At 42.6% G+C, this 26041-nt stretch overlaps 1 protein-coding gene across 20 annotated transcripts in view; it reads right to left on the bottom strand.

Annotated features, from left to right (window-relative positions):
• MAGI1 (membrane associated guanylate kinase, WW and PDZ domain containing 1) overlaps positions 1 to 26041 on the bottom strand; it is a 410797-nt gene that overhangs the window by 165837 nt on the left and 218919 nt on the right. For all 20 annotated transcript variants that reach the window (XM_019499610.2, XM_019499609.2, XM_019499608.2 and 17 more), the window contains exon 2: positions 18069 to 18185. In XM_019499610.2, coding sequence (XP_019355155.2) covers positions 18069 to 18185 — 117 coding nt within the window. The remainder of the gene's footprint in view (positions 1 to 18068; positions 18186 to 26041) is intronic.

Raw genomic sequence — 26041 nt, forward strand, 5'->3', positions numbered from 1 at the left:
TCATACGGACAAAATGCAAAGAGAAGACTTAAAGGCTGTTCCCTGGCCCCAACCATCATTGCCACCTTTATCAAGGTGGGGCATCCCGGGGAAGTATTATTAGCCCTCCATGAGAGAAACGATCACCTTGATATTAGCACTGTGGCCTTCTGGCCGAGATAACTACGATGAACTAACACCAGAAGATGCCCTCTGTACCAGCAGTTTGGCAAGGACCAAAGGCTTCTGGATGGGACACCTCAGTACAGACAGAAAGGCTTTATTTTAACACTGCCCTCACTGACACGTGAATCTGAGACGTTGGGGACCGAATCCCACCCTATTTTCAACCAGAGTTCAAGACAAATGTTGTATAGTAATGACACCCCAAAGATACAATCAAAAGCTTTGAGACTTCCCGAACAACCAGGCTGCACAGGCAGGAGATTTCATGCTTCCAGATGAAAATAAGAAGGTGATTAATGATGTCTACTCCATAGATGTTACCAACGGTAGTGTAGCTTGGTGGTGAGCCACAGAAAGGAACAAAATCCCCTTCTCAGGTTAAGGATGTATCAGACCATTTTGATGGCTCATGAAGCTATTGCTACCAGTCTAGTATTTTTTCCCCCTTTGTTTCAATTTTGAAAATGATTAAAACTTGAAAATGACTTTGGTGGAATATTGCTCGTCTGTGTGGCTGCTTAGAGGATCTCATAATTAATTTTCCTTTTCGTTCATAATATTACGTAATCCAGATCTGGCTTTTGCTCTGGAAAGAACAACTGGAGAGAGAAAAAACACAACACAAAACAAACCCTGCCTCTTGTGTAGTTTGTGTACGGGCTAAATACTTTACAGACTTTATAGAAAGGTCTTCACATTAGCTACTGTGGACTCCATAGTTAACACTGTTTGGAGATATATGCACTGAAGCAGGACTAACATGCTTGTGAAATGCATGCATATATATTTAGACCAATATTATATATGCATGTTTAAGAAATTAGACCAATTTTAGTTGGGCTAATAAAAGATATCGGATTTACCCAAAGAACCTTGTCCGCCTACGTATTGATACACTTAAAAAACTTTTCAGTAAAGCACATATGGATGTTACATATAGATACGATATATATTAATGTCTCTCAAGTCAGTGTGATCGTCTTTCCTATAATTTTAAAGTGCACTGACTATGCGAGAGAGAAGGGTAACAAGTTAACCCCCTTACACACACCATAGCCCCGATGTACATCACCTTCCTTCTAGCACAATTCAATCCTCATAAACTTCCCATTGGTACCCTGATGTAAGAAAATCAGCCCAAAGGAAAAGTGAAAACTTGCATTTCTTAGGTTGTACAGGGCTGGTGGAGTTTTAGAAGAATTCAACCCTTTGCAACAGGTCCCATTTAAAAAAAAAAAATGCTAAATACCCAACAAACTACCATTTTTCCGTTCCATGTGAAACCTCGCCCAGCAAAACTGAGGAATCCTAATAATGATGTTGCCTGACACCCCACAGAAACACCTTAACTATAAGAGCCACGACCAGCTCCAGGAGCTGCAAATGAAGTTTGTCTTAAAGTTGCTGCCTCCTTTTCCTATTAGTCCCAATGGAGTAAACCTAGGTGCTGATGTTGCCTATCCAAAATGTTGCTTGCATGCTTCTTTCCAGGTCTCTGGCCCTATTAGAAGCGAGTCCTGATGTCACACCACCCATCCAAACGCAAAGCACTGCTTCACATGCGCACAGCAGGGCAAGTGCAGTTTTGTAAAGACTTTTCACTCCACCCCTTTCCACGTTCTGTTCCCCAAAGGCATCGTTTAAGGGAAAAAGGAAGAAAAGGTGCTTTATCTTTCCTGTTTGGCCCCTGGATCTGACAGCCGGCTGAAACTCCAATGGACATTAACATCAGAAAAAAATCCCACTCATCTATGCAGAACAGCAACAGCAGCTGAGGATTAGTTGCAGAGAGAAAGACCATATAGGATTAACACAGTGAACCAGGCATCGTGCTGACTAGAATATTCAAGAGCAAAATATGCAGAGGGTTTTGGGACGGGATTTAGTGAAATTTGTTGGGAAACGGCATCGCGTTGTGAATCTGGTCTATGCTGAATGCAACGGGACTCAATGGGGGCTTCACATGCATTCGTTTTAGGGGTGCTTATGGCATAATTATTTTCCCGGGGCAGCGGCTTGGAGTGGATGCAAGGCTGTCAAAAAAGTCATCAACCCGTGAGCTTCAAAATGAAGGCAAGAGCTTTACCTACAGTTCCTGAAGTTTTAAAATGACTGAAATCCAGTGCAAGCTGTATTACTGTCAGACACCGAGGCAAGAACCCCACACCATCTAATCAGCGCCTGGTGCTGAATTAATGGCCTCCATTGTTGCTTCTTTCTTTCCGAGACGTTTTGAATGCCACGACAGCCCTGCTACTGCCAGGGCTCGTCAGGGGTGGTGAAAGGGCCGCGTTGAGACCCAAATTATGGAGCCGATTACCAACTTCGGAGCACCTCATTAAAAAGGAATCCGCAGGCTTGGAAAAGGCCGATTGTCAACATGGCAGGACGGGGATGTGCAAGATTTCGACTAAGGGAAGGTCCTGCAGGAGCTCTCCGGGCTTTGCCCAGCTTCCACCTGTTCCACTATTTGACTCCCTAAATCATTTTTGGATTTCCTTAATGAAGCCAGGCGCCCTTTGTGCGTCTCCAGGATTGTTCTTGCAACAGCCACCCTCCGTAGATATGTATGAACTGGAAACAAGCATGGAGCGCAAGGTTGCAAATCACTGACTCGTGCACTAGGTGACCCCCCCTTTAACCCACGTGAATGATTGCACCAAGACGAGGAAGCAATTCAGAACCTGGCCCTTTTTTAGTACATCCACAGGAGTGAAGGCACCACCAGGAAAAAATAAAGTAGCCTGAGCTGAAGTGAAGAGTCTGCTTTTCATCAGTTATTTCCTAGGTATGCTAGGGAACAAAATAGCCTATCTGGCCAAAAAAAAAAAAGTAGCTCAAACGGCGTCTCTGAACACATGCCCTTAAAGGGCCAGTGGCGGCAATCCACTCAACTTTAAACCAATGTCCCGGCATCTGGGCACCTTGGGCAGGAGACAGGTGAAACGGCTACTTTCCTCTTAGGAAGATCCACTGCCTTCAGGCTGGATCCTTTGGAGGGGGCTGAAGTCTTGCTGAACTTGCAGTCAATCCCCCTCTCCCACCCATACAAACCCACCGAGTCTCAGCAGGGCTGTAAAGAAATAGTAGCTGATAACAGGGATGTGGGGGCTGCTTGGAGGATGCTCTGCAACCTAACCCGGTGCACTCTGCCTCTGCACCGGGGGCACGAAAGTGGCCTAGACTGGTAGCAGTAACCCCCCATAGGGACAATCTGATGGCTGGCTGTGCAGTGTGAAATGAATCTGGACACGCATCCAACTCGCAGGCGGCTGGGCTTTTCTGTACTCCATAAAAACGAGTGAGTGAAGGGGGACAAAGATTAAAATCCCCCTTCCTCTGCTCCCGCTTCCTTGCCCAGTCACTGCCAACCTGTCCACTGATCCACAGAAAAGGGACGCCAGGAAGGGCAAGTGCAGCAAGGGGAAGCCACTGGTGTCACTGGCCATGCTTTACCTGTGCCCCGGGCAGAAACAGCAAGCCAGGACAAAAATACAACGCGAGTCTGGCCTGGAATCGAAACCCCAGGAAGAAATATAAACCTTTCAATGTCTAATAATCTCCCTTCTGCATTAATCATTGGCTCGGTTGAGTCCTGCAAGCAAACATTCGATTCTCGCTGCAAGAGGCAGCGTGCTATAATATGAATAAGGAACAAAGCCTGCTTTTTCTGCACTGCTTATGGTGGCTCTCTCTGCCACGGGCAGCAACGGTCCCGACATTGAACAGGACACAGCGGAGCGGATCAATTGATAACCCTTTATTAAAATACAGGATGCAGGAATCATCTGCCTTTTTGTCCTAAGGATCTCAGGAATGAGGTTCCCTAACATGGCTGTTGGTTTCTGGTAGAGCGAAGAAAAATGTCTTAAATAGGGTATTTGGCTACTGCATAACAACAGGGGACCAGCAGGCAGCGAACAATCTTTGATTTAATAAAAGCATGGTAGGGCTCGTTTATTCCAGATCGCACGGTGCTCCAGCAATTCATTCACAATTGATGCATTTCTGAGCCGGGTTAAAACATGCCATTTTTAACTCTCAAGCCGCCAAATCTCAAGCCCCGGTTGACCCTGAAAAGCCTGACGACACCACGCGCGACCGACCCAGCATCCCCTTAGGACCTCCTGGTTCTACCATGTGCCTGTTTTGGGGGATATCCTGGAAAGAACGGGTGCATCCTGGCCTCGCTGTCCCTTTAAGAAAGCATCTGGCCTCTTTCAGCTTTACCGGGTGGCTTGTCAGGGGCAGGCACTCAAAAGCAGCGTTCAGCGGAGCAGCGTACAGCTGTCTCGATCACAGAGGCAAGCTCCTTTTTGCAAGCAGTCGGCACCATAACGCACCCCCCTCCCGCCCTCCGATAGCCAGCCCAAACGGAAACGGGCTCGCGCTGGGTATGTGCAAGCTGGGCTGAAATGGCAGCGTGCGTGCACTAATTCTTGAGGTTGCTCTCGTGCTGTTTTACTTTCTACAGGCAGTGATCTCCAAAGAGCCACTGCATTTACCACAACCGTGACTGCAGACATCCAAAGGTCCCCCTCCCCTTCCCCGCCGAGCTGTGGGCAGAACAATGCAGGAACGCACATTTATCAACACCTGCTGTATTGCATTAATATGCACAGGGCTGTATTGATGACTTTCCCCTTGAACACTAAGGCTGCATTGTTCTTCGCGATCCATCAGCACCTCACTTCCCCTCCCCCCCCCGGGCTCCAACAAGCCCCCTTTTGACATGCCCCCCGTTTTGGAAAGCCCAGACTGACGACCACATTTTGGAATGCACTTCATTAAAATGTAGCTGCCCCGTTCCAACCTGCAATGCGGAGGCAATACAAAGCGAGTGCCACGCTTCCCCCTGCATTTCGTTCAAAAGCCCCATTGTTCGGCAGGCATCTGGTCCTGATCTCAGCCTATTCGTGCCCATTGACCCCTCTTTTCAGAGCGCACCCGTTCACGAATGGGCCTCACGTAAAGCCTGCTTGATGAATTAAAAAGCAGCACTAGCCATCTGTCCTCCCAGGCTGGGCTAAGGTTGTGCAGCTACCACCCCCCCACCCCGTCTCGCCAAGCCCCCTCTGTTTATACACATAACCCGAAGCTGATAAACCTCTGGCTTTGCTCAGTAAACACTGCCATAGCTCATCACACTTGCTGCTTTACATTCATTACGTTAGCATCTAGCGGGGGAAAGGGAAAAAGAGAGCGAGCGAGAGAGAGAAATACAAGAGAACGGTCTCACTTGCCTGAGTCCTTCGGAATTCAAGCACAAATACAAGATTAATCCCTCCTTTGTGAGCTCTTGTCTTAAAGTCGTGGTATGTAATGATCCTCAGCGCTGCAGCAGAGGGGAATAAAAAATGCAGGGTTCATAAGCAGGGGGAGGACAGGGCTTACTTACATCAGGGTTTCTGCCACATGACAATAGGTTTGAGAGGGAAAGAATAAGCTGGCAGCAGCAGCTGACAGTGCAAAAGGGAAAAGGCAGAAGCCTGCCTTTTATATAATTGGTGACATTTCTAACACATGACAACAATTTCCATCTGTATTTAAGCTGGGAGTGTGAGAAAAGAGCATTACATCACGGCTCCTCTATTCCTAAAGGCAGTGGAATATATAGGCCAGCGGGATTAAAAAGCACCTGTGCATGCTGGAAAACTGAAATACCAGGAGATGAGTTTTTTCCCCCGCCTCTTTTTTATTTCCCCGTTGCTTTCCACCGTGCGCCGCGGTTTGAGAGCACGCCCAGGGAAGTGTGAAATGGTACTGTCCTCTTTTTGTAAGGCACTAGAATGGGAAATTATACATATCTCTATCTATCTATCTATATCGATATCAGCGGGAGATGCAGCACTTCATTTTCAACAGGCGTCCTGAGACAAAACACAGAGCATCTTTCTCTCGGCTTCCCGCAGCAGGTATCCCGAGGCCCTCGGGTTTCTCTTCCTGCCCTGACTTTCATCTCCCTCTTAACAGCTGCAGGGAATTTCGACGAGAATATTAAGGAAAAAAAAAGGAAAATGAAAAGCTGAGTGTACGCCTGTGCCTGTTTAAAGGTAAAGGTTATGAGAAGGGAGAGGAAGCTATCTTGAGGATAGCAAGATACTGCTGGTTTGACTGCTTGGCAGCTAACAGGTGTCTGTCTTGGATGCTCTCCATGCATCTCGTGGACTCAGGTGCAATGCAAGCGCCCTAGCGGATCGCAGATTCGAAAGAAATAAAAATCTCCCGCCAATGAACACACAAGCTGTTTCACTTGGGGTGGTCTGCGTGCATCTCCTGGGCTGCTGTCTCCTAACGTTTTCCGGGACAGGCGAGGAGTTAAAGCCCTGCAGAAGCAGCGTGATGCATCTCCACAAGGGAGCCCACAGCTCTCAAGCAATCCCATTGGGCAAGCCCAGCATTACATCACGGGGATGGGATTTAGGCACTTCAGTGATGAGCGCTCAGCCAATCGCAAATCTCTTTGGAGGAGGAGCCGATAAGCTGTTAGGACTTCATGGGCGGGGCTGGGTCGAGGAATGCAGGAAGGTGGAGGTGAGATGGGAAGATATTTGCTTCCCTCCGTACAAAAAAACCCCTCTTGCTGACAACTGCATGCCTGGCTTGTGGCCACTCTTCTGCTGCAGAAACGCACCTTGCCGTAAAGGTGAAAGTCAACGTGCAAGACAACCCCACTTGTACCGTAAAGCTAAGAGCATACAACGTGAAAGTCAACGTGCAAGACAACCCCACTTGTACCGTAAAGCTAAGAGCATGCAACGTGAAAGTCAACATGCAAGACAACCCCACTTGTACCGTAAAGCTAAGAGCATGCAACGTGAAAGTCAACGTGCAAGACAACCCCACTTGTACCGTAAAGCTAAGAGCATACAACGTGAAAGTCAACGTGCAAGACAACCCCACTTGTACCATAAAGCTAAGAGCATACAACGTGAAAGTCAACGTGCAAGACAACCCCACTTGTACCGTAAAGCTAAGAGCATACAACGTGAAAGTCAACGTGCAAGTCAACCCCACTTGTACCGTAAAGCTAAGAGCGTACAACGTGAAAGTCAACGTGCAAGACAACCCCACTTGTACCGTAAAGCTAAGAGCATACAACGTGAAAGTCAACGTGCAAGTCAACCCCACTTGTACCGTAAAGCTAAGAGCGTACAACGTGAAAGTCAACATGCAAGACAACCCCACTTGCACCTGGCGTTTGCTGTTCAAAACGGACCTTGCTAAACGTTTTAACCTGTGCGTGCAAAACCCTGCGGGTTGACAACACGTGCATGCAAGAAAGTACGAAATCTTACCTCGCCATTCCTCCATGCAACAGCGAACAGAGATGTCAGCGCACTAAATTGGACTGTACACTGCAGATGTACATATATGCTGACACCAAACTACACTTGAACTATTGGTTTAGGTAGGACAAGTATCATAAAGAGGAATAAAGAGCCTTATATTCAACCTGAGAGACGCACACAAAGGGGAAAAGAGAGAGAGAGAGGAAGAAAAAGAGGGAGAGATGCTTGATTACAAACATCTCCTGCAGTCTCTTTTTACTTTTATAAGAACATAAAAATAATTCAGGCTAACGAAAAGACCATCTGGACCAGGTTCCTGACATTTTGTGGTCTTCTTGTTAAAGGGTTTGAGAGAGGGCGAAGCCTTTCTTAAGATTCATCTATCCTTCTTGCAACAATAGCCTTAACTGAGTGGGTGAGACTGCCCTGAGTTATACCTCTGGTCAGCCAGCAGTTTTTCTGGAAACCTGAAATCTCGTGATTCAGAATACAAAATATAAGAAATGCAAAGACTGGAAAAGAAAAAGAAAAACTGCCTCTTATTTCCTGTGCACAATAAGAGAGCCAACGTGCAAGCCACATTAAAGCCATATGATGTTTCAGTGAGGCAGCACCAACACAGAGAGGAAAAAAAGGGCTTTTCAGAAAAGAAAGAAATGGAGCGTTTTACTTTATATTTATGCACAGATGCAGCTGCCCAATCATCTATGAAAACTCTTTCATATGATTTAAGAAAATAAAAAAAGAGAGCCCCTAACAATAAAATGACTTTTTTTTTAATCAGAGGTTTAAAGGCTTTTTTTTCCCCTTGACAAAGAAAAGACCCAGAAAGAAACAAATTCAATGAAAACTTCGGTTTCCCTACCATAAAAAGCCCCGCAAGCTCCGAGGCAATCAGTTTCTCCGAGCTTGTGTGGTCTCCAGCAAAACCTGGAGAAGGCATTTATTTAAGTTTATACAGGCCTTCGTGTTTTCATTGGTAGCTTTTAAAATGCAATGTTGAAAGCTTTACATTTTAATTCCGCCTTGCTTTTCTACGTGCGCATTGTCTGACGATTTATTCTACCGAATGTAGGCTGCCGGTAGAAGAAAAGAAAAGAAGTTCAGACTCAATCCAATATGGTTCAAGGAAATCAAACTCATGAGATCAGGATTTTTTTTTATATATATGCACTTACAATTCCCATCGCTTCACTTTACCGTTATTTTCAGCCTCAAATGTAAAGAATCTTTCTTGCCCTTGCTAACAATGGCAGAAATACTTAACAGAGAAGGCGTTTTAAACCCTTAAATAGCAAGCATCTAAACAAATTTACAGCAACAGGAAAGTAGCTGTTTTGTCATTTCCCAGCAAATTCTATACCTTTTCTTCTGCGGAAAGTCAAAGGTGAGCTGTAAATCATTTCAATATGTGGAAAAGGATCTTGTCCTTACCGTAACCCCAACTTCTCACCATGAAATGAGAGCATCCTGAGAGGAGATTTTTACAGCTGGGGTTTAACTCGCGCAGCTACACGAGTGTGAGATGCAGCACCCTTGTAGGTAGGAACAAACTTCTTCTGCAGACCTCTTAGTCTTTCATCAGTGCATTTTGGAAACAATTCGCTCACCATGTGGGACCAGCAAATGGGGAACAAACTGTGAATTCAAATAACTGTAAACTCAGCAAGATGTGGAAATAAAACACAGATGGTGCACTTTAGATTAAGGGTCAGTGTCTTAACATTACTTTCCACTTTTGCATTCTGGCGGTGATGTATACCACCCTCCTCCTCGGGGCAGGCCGCAAATGAAAGCATGACTCACGAAGGAAAACACACAGGCGAGCAATATCTCAAAGCCGGGCTCCACACCGGTCAGAAACGGCTACGGTGACTTGAAGCCACTGCTTGTGGCTTGTGCCACTTGAGCTTTAACAGTGTTTTCTATGTGGAGGGACACAGCTGGGGGGGAAATTAAAAGGGGTTTAATTTTCAAGTTCAACACTTGCATGTTAAGGGGCTTAAAAAAGTGTTACCGTCTGCTGCTATTCTAGCCCATCGAGCTATGCCCAGCAACCGTCTTCTCATTACGTGAAATTCCCTGGGATCCTTCCTACATGATTTTAATCCCCGAGATGAGTTCCCCCAGCCTTCCAGCTCTGGTACCCACTGGACAACTATCCCCAAGAAGCATATTGAGTCTCTTCTGTTACCAGTCATTGCAAATCTCTCTCAAATGGCACGTTGTACTCACATGAACGCACCTGGACCAGCTACAGACACGGCACTTGCATCAGTATAAGTGATCAGAAACTGGTCTGCACCCAGAACAGAAATTCGGTGCACAAAACCACGAGAAAACAGCAGTTTGGTTCACATAGACTGGTTTAAAAATGGCAGAACCGAAGATTTGCCCACCCCCACCAAAAGGCGAATGTGTGTTTTGTTCGCCACCAATTCAAACTATGCCACATATAGAAAACCATGCAACTTATAGTGGGTTTTTTGAAGGTCTGTACCTAGCCCTGATGAATTGCTGGCTAAAGCTGTCACCGTTACACCAAAGGACTTCATAATGATTTCTCTCTATGAAGTGTTACCTGAAAGCTTTTTAAAGAAGGGCGCGATTCTTGTAAGAACTAGTTCGTTCAGAGGAAGAACAAAATATAAGCCTGGATTAGGCGGTGGGAGATTTGAACAGCAAATCTACAGGAGTGCAGACTGCTAAAGAGGCGCAGGATGGCACACGGGGACGGTAAGGTGACTGTCACCTTCAAACTGCGTTGGAGGCTGTTTATCAGATCCGAGTTAATGAGGGAGAAATCTCATCGTTCTAAAATATTAAAAGTTAACCATTAATGGTAGCATCAATGCTATTTAAGGCTGGGAAATTACTGAACGTCTCTCCAAGTAATTCTCTCGTGTGGTTAGTTACACGGTAGAAGATCTCATCTCATCAGCAATTTTTTTCTCCAAAATATTAAGCATTTTGGAAGCAGGATAGTAGGAGGCTAATAATACAAATATGCTATAGTAATGCTAATTTTTTTTAATCATTATAGAAATAAAAGGCAAATACAGCCAGATAGGGACAAACATCACAGGACTCTTCTGCTCCCTAGAGACCCCAGACTTCAATCTTGTCTTCATCCTTCAGCATCCTTCTGCCTCTCCCCTTGATAGTCTTGCTAGTAGCACGGTCTACTGTGAGTCGCGTGGTACTTGGCATTTTTTTCCCCAAAACCTGCCTGCTCAAATCAAGGGAATCTCAATTTTTAAAGTGTACTGATCTTATGTGCAGGAAAAACATTGGAGCAAGTGCATGCTAAAGGCTCAGAAACCAGAAGGCAAATAAAGAGAACCCAACTCCATCCTATTCTACACAGGCAAGAGGCCAGGATTTGTGTGGGTGGCATCTTTTATTGGACCACCTTCATGGATGGGATAGATTTAGATATGCTTTTGAGTGCATTGCATTCTTCATTCAGTAGTCTCTGCAAGATGCAAAATACTCCCCATCAAACTGGTTTGAACACATCCCTTCGTGATGACGGGTGGGACAGCTGAATTTTACATTCTTTACTAGGAAAGAAGGGACTTCAGCATATGTGAATCGTGGGCAGACATTGTGTAAAATAAAATTATAATATAAAATAATAATTATAATCGGAGTAAAGAGTTAAAAGTGCAGGTGAGCTTTATGTTAAAGCCTCCTGAGCTCCCAGACTCACCTACTGTTTCCTCCACCTTTTGCTCTTTGCAGATACAGTGGGACTGCCCCAAAAGCCCCGACGATGGATCTGCAAGATTTCAGTATCCACCTGATTATTCAATGATAAATGTCTCATTTTCAAGATACATTAGACCTTCTAAGAGCCATTTATTATACATTCCCACTTAAATAATAATTTTCGCAATCCTCAGTGAAACAGATGTGTTCCCTCTTAAATCACTAATTAAGTGCAGCCTGGGACATTACAAAGCCTTTTAAAAGGATATCAGGGAACCAGCGTCCCCCTTAAACAAATCTACTCTGGCAATGACCCAGAAATCTCAGCTTCATAACTCAAGGCCCTAATTATTCAGGAGGACATTATATAAAAAGGAATATATCCAGAGTGCTAGTACTCCGGGGAGATTTATTTCCCTTCCTGTGGGGGTAGAGCTGGAAATATTTGCTATAATTCAGGGGTTTTTTTCTCCTGTATCCACTGATTATAATCAATGAAAATCAATATGTGAAGATTACCATTAGTAACACAGGGCAAATTCTACTCAATAAAGCTGTAAGTTTTGAAGAGTCATTATGGTAGTTATAAAGAAGTCAAAACTTTTTGATGGAGGGCATTAAGCAGCTGGGGTGTTTCGGCTGTTGTGGAAGACGTACCTGGGGTGCCAAAAGAAAAAACACAGGTATCTGGGTCCTTAAAACTAAATGGTGGTTACATGAGCTTTGAGCCGATGGCTTCAATCAATGTTGTGCTCAGATGTTCATCTCTATACTTCGCAGGAAAACAGTGCTTTTACTTCTTCAGTGGTTTAAAGCATGGAATAGAGTAACCATATGGGACTACCAATCTCGACAGGTAAGGTGCAACCTCATCTGCCATCAGGTTTTGAAGCAAACCCACAGATCTCCCTGCATCTCAGATCTGGAGGAATCTATAGGTTCAGAGCCTGAACACCATCTCAGCCATCTCACACGTTCACAGCCTTAAAATCCTTTAACACGTCAAAGGTATACCAAGGATTGCTTAAATACCCATGGCAAAAGCCTTTCCGAGGTACAAAGCAACCAGCTGAATTTGCAGCACCCACAATTAAAAGGCAAAATGAAGTACACTGCTGATTAAAAAAGAAAACCAAGCATATAATCCCTTCCCACACTTCTTGCACAGCCTGGGCTTGGGAGAGCCCATAAGACTGAGCTACTTCTCTTTTGTACTATTCTCTTGTGCCTCATGCAATTTTAAATAGGCATATACTGAAATCAAAAAAGCTACTCTTAAATAAGCCAGCAACCAGATGGAGCAATATCTGCCATCATAAAAGCTTTTACTTCCAAACTGAAAGAATACCCAACAGTTCCACTGTAATAAAAGCATACTATGGATCTAAAAGGATAGGCCAGATGGACAAAAAATGTCCGAAGCCTTTCAGATTAAAGAGGAATGATGCTTATGGAAAGAAACTAAGCTACAGAAATCTTGTTCAATATTGGACATCCTTACTTCCTAGGAAAAACGGTCTCTCCTTTCTCATGAAGCAGAAAACATCCAAGGTTTAGTTAGCATCTGAAATAATATTCTCCCTGCAAACTTCAGATGACTGTAGGATGGTTCAGGCACCAGCAACACATTGCTCACTGATATACACTGGCTGAAGAATAGGTATTCTTCAATCTATTTACTGTGCAATGAATATAAAAAAACCCCCATTTTAATTTATGCAGGCTGAGCCCTCATGTTCAATGTGACTGAAAGCATGCGCCGAAAATATGTTAAATAACACTCTCCAGAATTAGAAGAGTCCCAGGAGGATGCAGTGTGATGAAGCTGATCTCTACAGGCATTCACAGGAGATAAGGCTACTGTGAACATTTCAACTTTTTTTCATAAACTAGGACGGATCATGAAAAATAATTAATTACCTTCACTGTGGTAGAGAAAGGCCTGTCCCTGGTTTGCTTTCTGCACCTTTTTCTTGTTAAGAAACTGGGATTCCACATGTATCGTGGGGAATGGCCCAACAGGCACAGGGATAATAGGGAACGTGGCATTTCTGGAAGGCTTTTGAGAATGTGTTTATACAAGCCCATGATTTATTGCCTATGAAGGAAAGTAGCTCAGCTAACTTGTCAGCCATTCTGTTTCTCTCTAAGGAAAATTAGCAACTAAAAATAAGGCAGAATTTGGGATGCATGGGGCAGGTCTGCATGTGCCAAATGCTGGGAACAAGGCAGCGGTGCCACTGCAGAGCGGTGCAGAGCATGCATGCACAGCACAGTACTCAGGCTTCCCGTCTTGGGTGTACTCATGGCTGGCCTACAGATGCACTATTGCCTCATTGCTGGCATTTGGCAGGCCTGGACAGAGCACCCATCTCAGCGACGTTCCTACACTCATCATGCAGGAAGCACAGACATATGCTAAGTATGTAACCTAATTGCTTCTATGCATATTATGAAGACCATTCAGCTTTATGACTGATGCCCTGCCAACGACAACAATTCTTCATTAAAAAAAAAAAAAAAGATTCATAGATGTTAGGGCTGGAAGGGACCTCGAGGATCATCAAGTCCAGCCCCAACGAGACTGAGCATTCCTGAATCCAACACCAGTGTCTTCAAGGTGCTTTTCTGACAGCTCATTTCAACATGCAGATGTCTTAGGAGCAACACGGCTGAATCTGGAGCAAACAGAACTGAAGCATTTCCCCACCTAGACTGAAACACCAGACCGATGGGCTGCAGGCCTGGTGGTCTGGTGGCAAATGACCTGACCCATCCAGCCTTACCCACTCTTCAGCGGAAAACGCCAATGGTACTCAAGTATGCAGTGCTCTGTTTCACGACGGGAGCAAACCTCTACAGAACATCTCAAGATCATTTTGCAATCTAGTTTGCAACCTAGACTTATACAGGTTCATAAATACCATGAACAGATGCGAGTACGCACCTTTGCAAAAGTTTAACTAATATTATTAAATAAGAGTGTCCAACCACCACTGACTCATTTACATCAATCATCTATGGATGTATGCAGAACCCTACTTTTTCCTCCTCCTTTTAAAACAGAACATTTCCTTTTACCCTTGTGCCAGAAAATCTTCCGGGAGTCTTCATTCTTAAGCGTCCCACAAAAATTACTGACAGCTTGAAAGAACCACTGCCCAGATATAGCACCGGTTTTCCAAGACATCCTTAGGGTCCATCCAATACGTGCACTGATCCACTGATTTCCATCATGCTCTGTGGCCCCTACAAGGTCAACTGCAGAAATTGGAGCTCTGGGATTGAAAACACGAGCGCTGAAAATTTGAACTCTGTGAGGTCAAGAGGATGGACAGAGGAAATGTTAAGGTAATATAAACCAGCCAATTAGCCCTCAGTTCACCCCAGCACAAATTCAAGGAATCCACTGGGGTTTAAAGAAGCCATTGAGGAAAATTTAGCTTTGCAGGGGGAGGTGCTCAGTGTAAAACCCTGCTCGAAGAAAGGCAGCCTGACGTCCCAGGATGTCATGGCACCTACATAACCAGACAGATACTTTTTTTGCATGTGGCTCCTCCTTTTTAAAGGCTGTACCAATCAGAGACGGAACGAGTGTCGTGATAGCACATACAGAATTTGCATGAATTGGGAGGTAAATAACTGATGACCCATTCCGCTATTCACTCTTTGCACGGTATTCATGTCTTTGGCGTGTTGTGCAGGCTAATAAGAAAAACAATGAAGAGGTTGAGTCCAGCGGCCAGGACCCCCTACCATAGGTCTCACTGCTCAGATGACTCCCAAGACATGCAAGAACCTGAAGGGAAGAGCGGCAACGCAAAGCAATGGACCTAGGAAAGAAGTAACAAGCAAAGCCTTTCTGGGAGCAACACCATCTTTCTGATCCTTCTTAGCAGAAGGCAACTTGTAGTTCAACTAACCCGTGGCAAAATCCTAGAGATGGGGAAGGCAGCTTGCTGCTTTCCTACAAGTCAGCGGTCTAGTTAAAGATAATGAGAGGCCCGACCTTTACCTTGTTTTGCTAATCTGCATAAAAAACAACCCCTCCTCCCCCCATTCCTTCACTCAATCAAGCTATAGAGATGTTCCCTTCTTCCACCTTGGCTGGCTCCTCATGAAAACCTCTCCATTTGTATTTTACGGGAGGATCAAAAAGGCTTGGGTGCAGTTTTGTGGTATGCAAGCCACCTATTTTTGCTCTAAAGCAAAATTTGCAGCCTGAAGCGTGCCAACCTCAGTTGAGGCAGGTGGATTCGCTCTCATTTTTGTATCAAAGTCTTTGGATTCATGCGAAAGAACCGGTTTCTACCCTGCGTCTCTGCTGCACCTTAATTAATTGTCACTCATGTCGTCCTTGCGTTACGGTGCAATAACAAGCAGCTGGCAGTTCGGGCATGCTCAGTCTGAGTGACCTTGTGGTCTCGTAGCGTGTTTACCACATAATCAGCAGGGAATTCCATTTTCAAAATACAAGACTTCCTAATCCATCAGCACCAGAGATTGGCCCAGAGCTCTGGATTTACTAGTCACATGTACCAAGGAATAAAAATATAAGAGTATGCAGCTAGATTAATCTCTGGGCCTGAAAAAACGTTCCAAGCCACCATGTGTACAGTAGCTGCATTCAAATTTGCCATGTACATACTGACATCATGCCCCAGAACTATGGCTGCTCCCTTTTCTACCGTATATAGAGGCAAAATTAAATGCTGTCTATTTCGAGGCAAATTTGTCTATATAGAGGCAAAATTAAATGCTATTTATAATTAACCAGAGGACAGAACTATGTGATAGGCAACTCCACTTTCCAGGTTTTTCTATTTGTTTCATAAAAGGAAAGCAAGTACAGATATTTTTTATTAATGCAAGCACAAAATGCATCTTTTCCTGTTGTTTTTAAAAGGCAGAAGTCTATTTCCCCCCCCAATTCTAAAACAAAGCTTTGGGTAAGTCCAAGCAGTTTAGCTCACAGTCAAGTTCAATAAATCAGAGAAAAGAATCAATGGAAAGCATTACAAAATGTAACCTTGGCAACACAGAAAATGTTTCAAAAGAACTTATGCTCATTTGCTTTATTTGCCGTTTCTGAAATTGGACTGTAAGGGGGGTGGGGAATACACGGGCAGATGGATATTAGCATCAGGACTCTGTAGCTAAGCCTAAAATTGCATTCATGCTCTTGGAATGCATCTTGTTCAGTAGCCCTTTAAGAAATTGCAGCCAGGCAAGTCAGAACCCTAAAGACTAATTTCAAGGTGACAAGATTGAAAATGGAAATGTTCAATAATAATATAAAAAAAAAAATCTGTGTTTACTCTTCATACCCATACACGGTATTTTAAAGTACTTTAGTCCATGCTTTCCCACTGACAAAATAAGACTAGTGCAATTAGGTTGTCATTTGAGAAGAGTCACTACTCAGATTTTCTATATGCAAGGGTTTAGAAAAGACCACTCTATCTCAGCTACCATTACATGGTGCTTGCTGGCAAGTGTTGATTTTTTAACAGCAACCCCCCTCACTTCTCTGTCAGGATAAATCAGCTCTTGCTTGCATAAAGAAGGAAAAAATCTAAAATGTTTGGTAGAAATGTTCTAAAATCTGGATGTTTGCTCAAGTTTTATTCACACTGTCTTGGAAAAAATACCATTACTCGCAATACACACTGAAAATATTCAAGTCAACACGATGCATTTGTCTGGTAACAGCCCCCTGAAGGAAGCCGGGAAGTGCCAAACCGAGGCACATGAACAAGAAATATTTGGCAAACTTTACATACCCTCTACAAAGGCCAGGCCCAGTCTGCATTTGGGACAAAGACTCCATTAATTTATTATAGGTGTCTATACACCTTTAATATGTCAGTTTTCAGTGAGGAGTTTTCTAGACTTCTCATGTTTCTTATTCTGGTTGACTTTTTTTTGCATGCAAAAGTTTGTTCCTACTGTGTATTTTCTACTTGAATTAAGGATGGTGTTCCGCTAGTGAGAGTGTTCAGTTTCCATGGCAACAAGCTGTGATGTCATAAAAAGGGCTGCAATTTCACAATTTGATCACCATCATGAAAAAAGTCCATCTGAAGAAAGAAAGGGCCTGCTCTTCTTCAAAGGCTGTAATCACTAACGCAACAATGAAGGAAAAACCACAGACCATACATGACAACTACACAGCACGCTTCCTAAACCAAATGTTTATTCAATTCTATATGCAGCGTCAACCACCGCTGGTAAATGACAAGTAGCTACTAACTTCGATATGTGCCTAATATCCGATTGCTCCTAAGTAAAACCAACAGATCAGCAGCCAAGAACAAAGTGGTTTCAATGTCAGCATCAATCACTCTCCTTCCCTCCCATTCAAGACAGCCATAACTGCCCTCTGGTTCTTTCCACGATAATCCATTCCAGAGTAATCCATCCACTACGCTCCTTATCTCAGTCAATCCATAGGCTTTTTACCATGAGGAATCAAGTACTCCCTGGGCACATCTATATGTGCACTTTAATGAGTGTTTGCCTACTTTAATCCGCATTAAAGCGTCACTAAAAACATGCTGTTTAGTTAATGTGCGTTAAAATAGGCTAATGCGTCACTTTAAAATGTGCTCTTTGGTTAATGCACATTAAGACAGGATAATGCACCTTTTAGCACTTCAAAATGGAGGTGTCAGATTTAATGCACATTAACTAAAGCATCTTAATGCACATGTAGACATGCCCCCTGTCTACCTAAGCACCATGCACATCTTTTTCTCTACTGTCCCTAGAGGCAAGAACCCCGTTGTTGTAAATCATGGCTCCCACATAGTATTGCACATCATCACTTAAAAGACTACCTCTAAAGGTATTTAATGTTTTTACATAAAATTCCCCAGGTGAATTGTTTTTATTACTTACAAGGCACAGCATGGCGATAAAGGTTATCTCTAATGGTCTGCTGCAGCTCGTGGTCTGGAGATCCTTTCTGGAACCTCTGGTTGAGATAATGCCTCAGATCTTTGTTCAGTCTACTTCCTGCAACGAAAGCACAGGGTGGTTGTTTGTTTCTTTTTAAATGCAAGAGGATTAATATTACCAGCTTAGGCAAATGTTAGACTTCCATTCATATCCCCTTAAATTATGGCATTTTGACTTTATGAGCAGAGGCTCATCTTCCTCTACACATGGCTAATTACCAAAAATAACTCGCTGTAAACAAGAGGTCTCTCTTGTCTCATAACCCATCTCTCTTCCTGCTGGTGTTAAAACAGATCATAATTCCCTGTGATCACTTATTTGTCTGAACAAACAGAGGAAGACAGATGACATGAGAAAGAAAATACTAATACTAATAATAATAAAGATAGTCTGACTCTTATAATTCACTAGAGAATAATCAGGGCGCACAGACAGAAGGCAACGGCTGTCACACAAGACGCATCAGTACAGACCAAAGTGGCACATCAGCAACCACTGCCAAGCTTTTTGCTACTATCTCTATCTACATCATGAACAAAGTTAGAAAAGAAGAGGTGAAAAGTAATAAGAATTTTCCATTTCTTCTCCCAACTACCACCACCAGCATTAAATATTAATGGCTAGTTGTTATGACAAAATAGGTTTTTAATTTATCACATTACAGCTAAAAAAAACCTGGTAGATTTTATTGGAAGTAAAAATGTTAGGTTGTCTTTAAAAAAAGATGTGAATTTTCTATGTTTTTTGTAATGGGACACTTTTGTTCCTCCAACCAATATAGGATAACTCACAAATTCACAACGCAAGACCATTTGGAAATAGCCGCGTAGTGCAGAATACATACTTTGTGCAATAAAATACAGGTGTCTGTTGCATTAAGGTTCTAAAATAACAGGAAGGAGCAGGGAATGTATAGTTAAAACATCATGGGAGAAGGGATGCCCCTAGCGTAGTCAATTAAGAGCATATAAAGTATAGTTAGACAAATGTCTACCTGCATCTTAAAACTGCTGTATACACCCCAAGTCCTTAAAACCTTGACATTCCCCACTGTTTAGTTATAATCCTGCTATGTCAAAATTTGGTTTAGATATGAAAAAGCATAAAATTCTGACATTTCTGTGAGTTTCTGGTACACAAAGCTTGTGTATATATATTAAAATTATGCCACAAATATTAAAATGTTGCATTTTCTGAACTGGTTTAAGCAAACGAGACTAAATGATATACTTTATTTTAGGTTTCCCAAGAGACAAGTCAAAAAATAAGCAAAAGGGACAATCTGTGCAGAAAATGTGATAGTACCAAAACTGTTCCATTTCTATGGAAACCTTCAAGTGGTTCTACCCCCTTCACTATGCAAAGAAGTGAAGAAATGGGAAGAAGCTGAGATGAAGGACTGGATCTTAAGAGCTGATGGTGCAAAAAAAAATCACCTTGGAATAGCTGGATTGCAACTCTCCCTGAATTTATTTTAATGCTGAAGTAGCTTAAATTTTAAACTGCTAGCATAATTTAGAGCTTTCTCAAACTTCACCATCCATTACGCTCTCAGTTCCTCCTTCCCAACCTAAGTGGCTTTTGCCTTCCAGCCAATGCTATAAGGTGGTGATTTCATGTCTGAATTACCAAGTCAGCTCCAGTTCAGCAGATAAGATAGTAAAGGGAGATTCAGTCACCTTATTGAATACATACTGAAATTGCTGGCTCGAGCAATCGCTGCAGGAATCTAACTACTCAAAGCAGTTGAACTCCAATACAAGGATATAAGAATTCAAAGCTGAGCAAGTTATGTTTCATTTAACCAAGTTAAATGCTGCTTTCATTAGATCCAAATAGGATGTGACCGGGTAGAGTGGTACTACATGGAGGAGGCTTTCACTTGGGATGAAATGGCACGCAATTTTAAAATCTGCTTCTATGGATATTGAATTATACACCCAAAACACTGATAGAGATTAATAACAAGAACAATTTTACTTAGGCCTGCCTATTTCCCCTCCATTTTCAGTTGCTCAATCCCTGTCCATCATGACTCAGTCAGTCAGTCACACACGCACACCTCTAGAGACACCAGGTATGGGAATGGAGATAAATAAGCAGAAAATTAAAATTAATTGCTGCTGATGTGTTACTCATTGCTGAAGCATCACAAGTTTTCCCTAATAGAGTATAGGAATTGGAGCAAATTAATAAAGTGTCTTGCCAGATATTAAATATTTCAAAATATGAAATGAAGGCTGGCATTAAATTAATCAGAGAGCAGCAACTGACTGCTCAGGAGGCTGAACAGAACTGGGTTAACGTTTCCTGCTTTCTATCACCTACACGCTGATTTATTTAGATCGCAAACTGTCTGAGCACATGGCTTGTATGCCTTGCATATTGGTTGCAGATCTGAGTTGTAACTTTTAGGCATTGCTGCACTACAATTTAACAACAGTTCAACAGATGGATTGCAGTTCAGCAGGGGCGGGGAGGGGACCCCTTGGAAGCCAGTGATTCTATCAAGCACTGTTGAATGAACAGGAGCTAGGAATATCAAGCAGGCATAATACATTTCTATCAACTGTATAACAGAATTGTATTGGTTTTGTTGTTATAATAAAACAGTTTAAAAAATGTAAGTAGATTTTTTGCAAGAAATCTCAAGAGTAAACATCGGGTGATCTGTATATAATGCAGACGCTTTGCCTCAAAAATATTTAAAAATTTGGTTTCGGGGTTAAGGTTAAATTTATTACTGAGGAAGAAAAGGTTTATGTAGCCACTGAGACATGAGAACAAGGAAAATCCTGCATTGTCAGCACCCATTTTTTCCAAAGAATATGAATCGTACTGCTCTTTTTGTTCATATTGGATGCATCTACATGTGCGGTGGACTGCGCAATTGTTCCTGCACAGTCCTACTGCAGTACGGTATTTTTTAGCTGCTACTGCGCAGTAGGGTCGCTGTCACGGTTTGTGCCCAGAGACGCTATATCACTGTAGCAATGAGCCACGGCATAGCAGCTTGTTGTTACAGCAACGTAGCGTCTCTTGTAGAAGTGCCCATTCAAAATAAATATATAAATAAACTAAAATAAAAATCAATAAATGGACAAATTTTCTGGTTAGATATTCATTCACAGACTAGCAGGGACTGATTGTACTGTAGTTAAAGCTAAGTTTGAAACGCTTAATTTAAAAAGAACCATCTCCTATTGAGTTATGCAGAACACTACTCCATCAGAGAATTGCACTACTAAGCATTGCTCTGGAAGTTGAAAAGGAGCCCTTTTTATCACACCTGTTGACTTGCCGCTAATGAGCTCCCAGTAAAGACAGTCAAAAAAAGCATGTTTTCTATACTGCTCTATCACATACTCATGTGTTCCCTTCTATTCCACTCTTCACAAAGACCAAATGCATTCATTGTAGAAAAGCTTGAAATAATTAAGCCAAAATTAATGCAGATTACATTGGCTCATTATACTTTCATGACTAGTTTTTCACTAGAAAGAGCAGTGGATCACCATCTTGTTTTCTAACAAACAGTGCCTAGTTATTATCCAGCCAAGAACGGTTTCTTGCTTTGAGCTTAAGTTGTAGAGAGTGGTAGAGGCGTAGTTTTTTACTGTAGCTTTCAACCCTTAGAAGTTCATGCAACTCTGTGATATTAAAGGATGTGATCTCCTCTTAACTCTGGAGGGAGATTATGCATGGGGGGGAAAAGTGAGTACTTACTAACATAGTAACTTTTTTCTGGGTTTTTTTTTTTTCAATTTCAACAAAAAAGACTTTTCTCTCAAGTGACAATCTTCAAAAAGGGAGACAAGTCTGACTGTGGTGTGCAAATTACAGAGGCACGGCCAATCATCTCCTTCCACTTGCTGAAGAGCTCTCCTCCAGGAATCTCAGTGTGAGTTTAGTGCATCAAGAAGTACAACTGACTACGATCTAATTGGGGCTGGTCCTGCTTTGAGCAGGGGTTTGGACTAGATGCGACCTACTGAAGTCCCTTCCAACCCTCATTTTCTATGAGTCTATGAATATAAAATAAGGTGATTAATAATAAAGTAAGAGCAGATATTACAAACCTATTCTGGACATAATGTGGGGAAGTAGATACATCACAGACAAAGATATTTTTGTGAACTACATATATTAAATAATTTAGGGTTTTTTTCTGCTGGACACTATGGGCACGTCTACATGTGCATTAACACACTTCAGTTAATATGCATTAAATCTAGTAACTCCACTGTGAGGTACTAGGAAAATGTGCAATGGTCTATTTTAATGTGCATTAACTAAGAAACACAGTTTTTTATGTGACTTTAATAATGCACACTAAAATAGGCTAATGTGCATTAAAGCGCATGTGTAGACACACTCTATGTATTATTTGAGCTGCAGTAGTACTAGAGATCAAAGTTGTGTTGCATTAGAACATCCTTTGACACGAAGTATGTGATCCATGGAAGGATGTTTCAGGTCCTCCCCCACCGGCCAGTCCAATGAGGACATAAATCGATTAGTGACCTGCTAGGGAGCTTTGATTCTTTAACTCCAGTGTAACAACTCATGCATCAGCTCCAAAGGTCGCTGGTTCAATTGCTTGTCTATCAGCCAAGATGGCAACCATTAAATACAATATACAAACACACAAAAATATAGCAGCCGCGTCCCTGACAGCTCATCACTGAAATGAAATGTTTAGTTTAAAAAGGGGGGATTAGGATGCAAAGGTTTCTTATCCTGGCTCCAGATAAACGTCCAACAAGAAGGTTCCTTGCAGCCTTCTCACTTCACCGTGATGTGCCGGAGGGCATGGTTGTATGCAAAAGGGGAGCTGGCACTGGTTGGGTTACCTGACTGCAGAAAGCCATGCCTTCTTGCAATACATCCCAGAGCTGAGGGCAGGGAAAAGAGATAAGTGAGTAAATTAACACTCACAGGAAAACTGAGGGTGGGGTGAGGGATGCAACTGGTTTCATTTTCATTTCAGAAAGTGATGGATTCCCAATCACCTCTAGGATTTAAACCAGGACTCTCTCTCATGCCAGAAGTCCACTAGTCCCTCGAAAAGAAATTATGGGCTTGCTGCTGAATTGGCTGGTTCGGGTCTTCAACTACCCAGAAGGTCAGAATAGTTCACTGTAATGGCACCTTTGGGGCCCAAACTTACGAACCGACAAACCCACAAAGGTGGATGCCGCTGGAAGACACAGGCTTAACCAATAGAGTAGGGAGCATTTCCACAACTTCTTGTGTGTGACCTGGAGCAGTAAAATCTGCAGGTGCATCAGGGATTGCAGCCCTGCTCTCAGCCCTGCCAACCAGGTAGTTTTCACCTACGAACAAATACTAACAGCGTTAGTTCAAAGGTAGGAGCTTATAATGAAAAGGCTGCAAGCAGGATTCATCTGTTCACCCACCTTCGATTTAGGAGGTGTTTAAATCTAAGATGTGCAGGTTACAGATGGTCTCTCTTCTCATTTGCTAAACAATAACCGAAAAGATTCAGCATTGCGGGGGAATGAAGATGTAAGGGGAATTAAAAGATGACGCCAAATTAAAAGAACTGAACTCTTTTTAATTAACGTATGATATTCCTTCTTGAGCTGGTCCAAGAATTTGGAATGAAATTAGTTTCTTATAGGAAAAAAAAATATCCGTTTTTTTTTCCTTTCTAATAAAGCCTTTTTCGTGACTTTTTAATTGAAACGGTACTGAAATGAATTATATTTTCATTTCACGTGTACTATAGTCAAAAACTATTTTTAAAGGAACATAAAAGTCTGGCTGAATAAGCTGGCCAAAAGATTTATTTAAAGCAGTCATTTCTATAATAAGAAACAATTCTTTTTTAATCAGGCTCCCCTCATACTATGCATCTGACTGATGCCTTCAATGTGCTGGCACGTGATAATTTTGCCCTGAGTGCTTTTTGAAACCTGATTATCCACTCCCCCGCACTTCTCCCCCACCCGCTGGAATTGTTAAACCATGTTTTCCCCCAAACTTTTCTTTGTTAAGAAGCTGTGAATTTGGGCTAAGCAAACAAAAGCATCGTTTGCATTTAATTCCCCCTGCCCCATTACTCATATGCTTGCAATTCCTAGCATGGGTCTTTCCAATGCTGCTATGCTGTAGAGGCCAAATGAGAATATTACCAATGAGAAAAATCAAAATCCCAGAGTTTAAAGAGCATGTCTCAGTGGGAAAAATAAAGCTGCTTCTACAAACGTGTTCCCAGCCACCATAAATTGCCTGTTTTGCTCGCGTGCAAACAGCCCCTAACTGTGGCTGCTATCCTAAAACGTGATGCTTCTTTGGATGCACGTTTCCTTCAAGCCTGACACCCTGTCTCGCTCGCTCGTTCCTCAGACAGTTATCCAGGATCGCTGTCACTATTAGAAATATGCCTTGAATGGTAGATTTCCTCACGTCCGCCCTGCACCTATTAAGGCCCCAGAGCCAGGATGCTACGAAGAAGCAGGCAGTCACTTCTCTTTCCTTGCTCTAAGACTATCCATCTACTCCAATCATTCTCAGCAAGACCAAGTGCGGTGATTTTAGGGCCACATCCTGCTCCTTTTACTCATTTCAGCAGTTGCGACGAGACCGAGCTCTGCAGGTAAAGCCAGGCAGGACGCCTACCCCATGAGAAGCTGAAATGCTTCATTGCAAAATGCACCTTTCCGCCCCGCTGTCGGCATCCTGAACCTGAACCACGCTCTATGTAGTCTGAAAAGAATCGAGTGTTTAATTTTTGCTAATCTGTTTTTATGCCCGTGCAGCCTGGGATCCAATTGATATTCCAGAGTCCTGCACATTTATGGCAATTACCACAGCTGTTTTCTCTCCATTTATACTCTGTAACGGCCGTGGATAATCTCAGCCAATAAACAGTGCTCTGACAGAGCCTAATCCCGCTTGTGCATGCCTGGGTCAGGGCCAGGGTACAATGGGGTCTGACCTACAATAGGTTGCTCAGATACACAGGTTCACATGCTAGCCCATATCCCCATTTCATTTTAAAAGGTTGCTAATTGCCACCTTCCTGCTGGCTTAGAATGGGACACATCTGTATTTTGCCTGTGCCTTACAAGACAATTGCCCTCGGTAGCTAGTTCTCATGTGGAAGGGGCTCTCCGGCTCCGTGTTCAGAGGCAGTTTCAAAACATCAGTGCCAGGAAACAACGAGGTGTTCAGAAGCATCATTGGAGGAAAAATGGTGCGATGCAGCCATCCAACCCCCAACTCAGATGCATCCGACATAACGCTTGAAAAACTGGGCGCAATGGTCCTTTCTTCAAGGCCACTGCTCTACACCCTACACTGCACACCCTCCTTCTCCCTTAAGTTCAGGTCCCCTTTAAAGGGGGAGCATACTGACTCCTCCACAGCCAGGAGATGACCCTCTCCACTTCATCTTTTATAGAAGTGACCCAAGTTTCCTAAGAAAAATATAATTAAACATATAGATCTATATCTATAGATATGTGTATGTAATATATACATATCTATCTAGATAGATAATATATAGATAGATCTATATAGATATAGATATCTCTTTATATCTAGATAGATAAATTAGACATATAGATCTATATCTATAGATATGTGTGTGTAATATATACATATCTATCTATCCATAAAGATATTACATAGATAGAGCTAGACAGATAGATAGACATAGATATTACACACACATATATCTATATATATCTAGATGGATAATTAGACATATAAATCTATATCTATGGATATGCGTGTGTAATATATACATATCTATCTATCCATACAGATATTATATAGACAGATCTATATAGATAGATAGATATAGATATTATACACACATATATCTATATATAGCTAGATAATCAGATATATAGATCTATATTTATGGATATGTGTGTGTAATA

Source organism: Alligator mississippiensis, chromosome 12 (assembly GCF_030867095.1).
Source record: "Alligator mississippiensis isolate rAllMis1 chromosome 12, rAllMis1, whole genome shotgun sequence".
Taxonomy (NCBI): domain Eukaryota; kingdom Metazoa; phylum Chordata; order Crocodylia; family Alligatoridae; genus Alligator; species Alligator mississippiensis.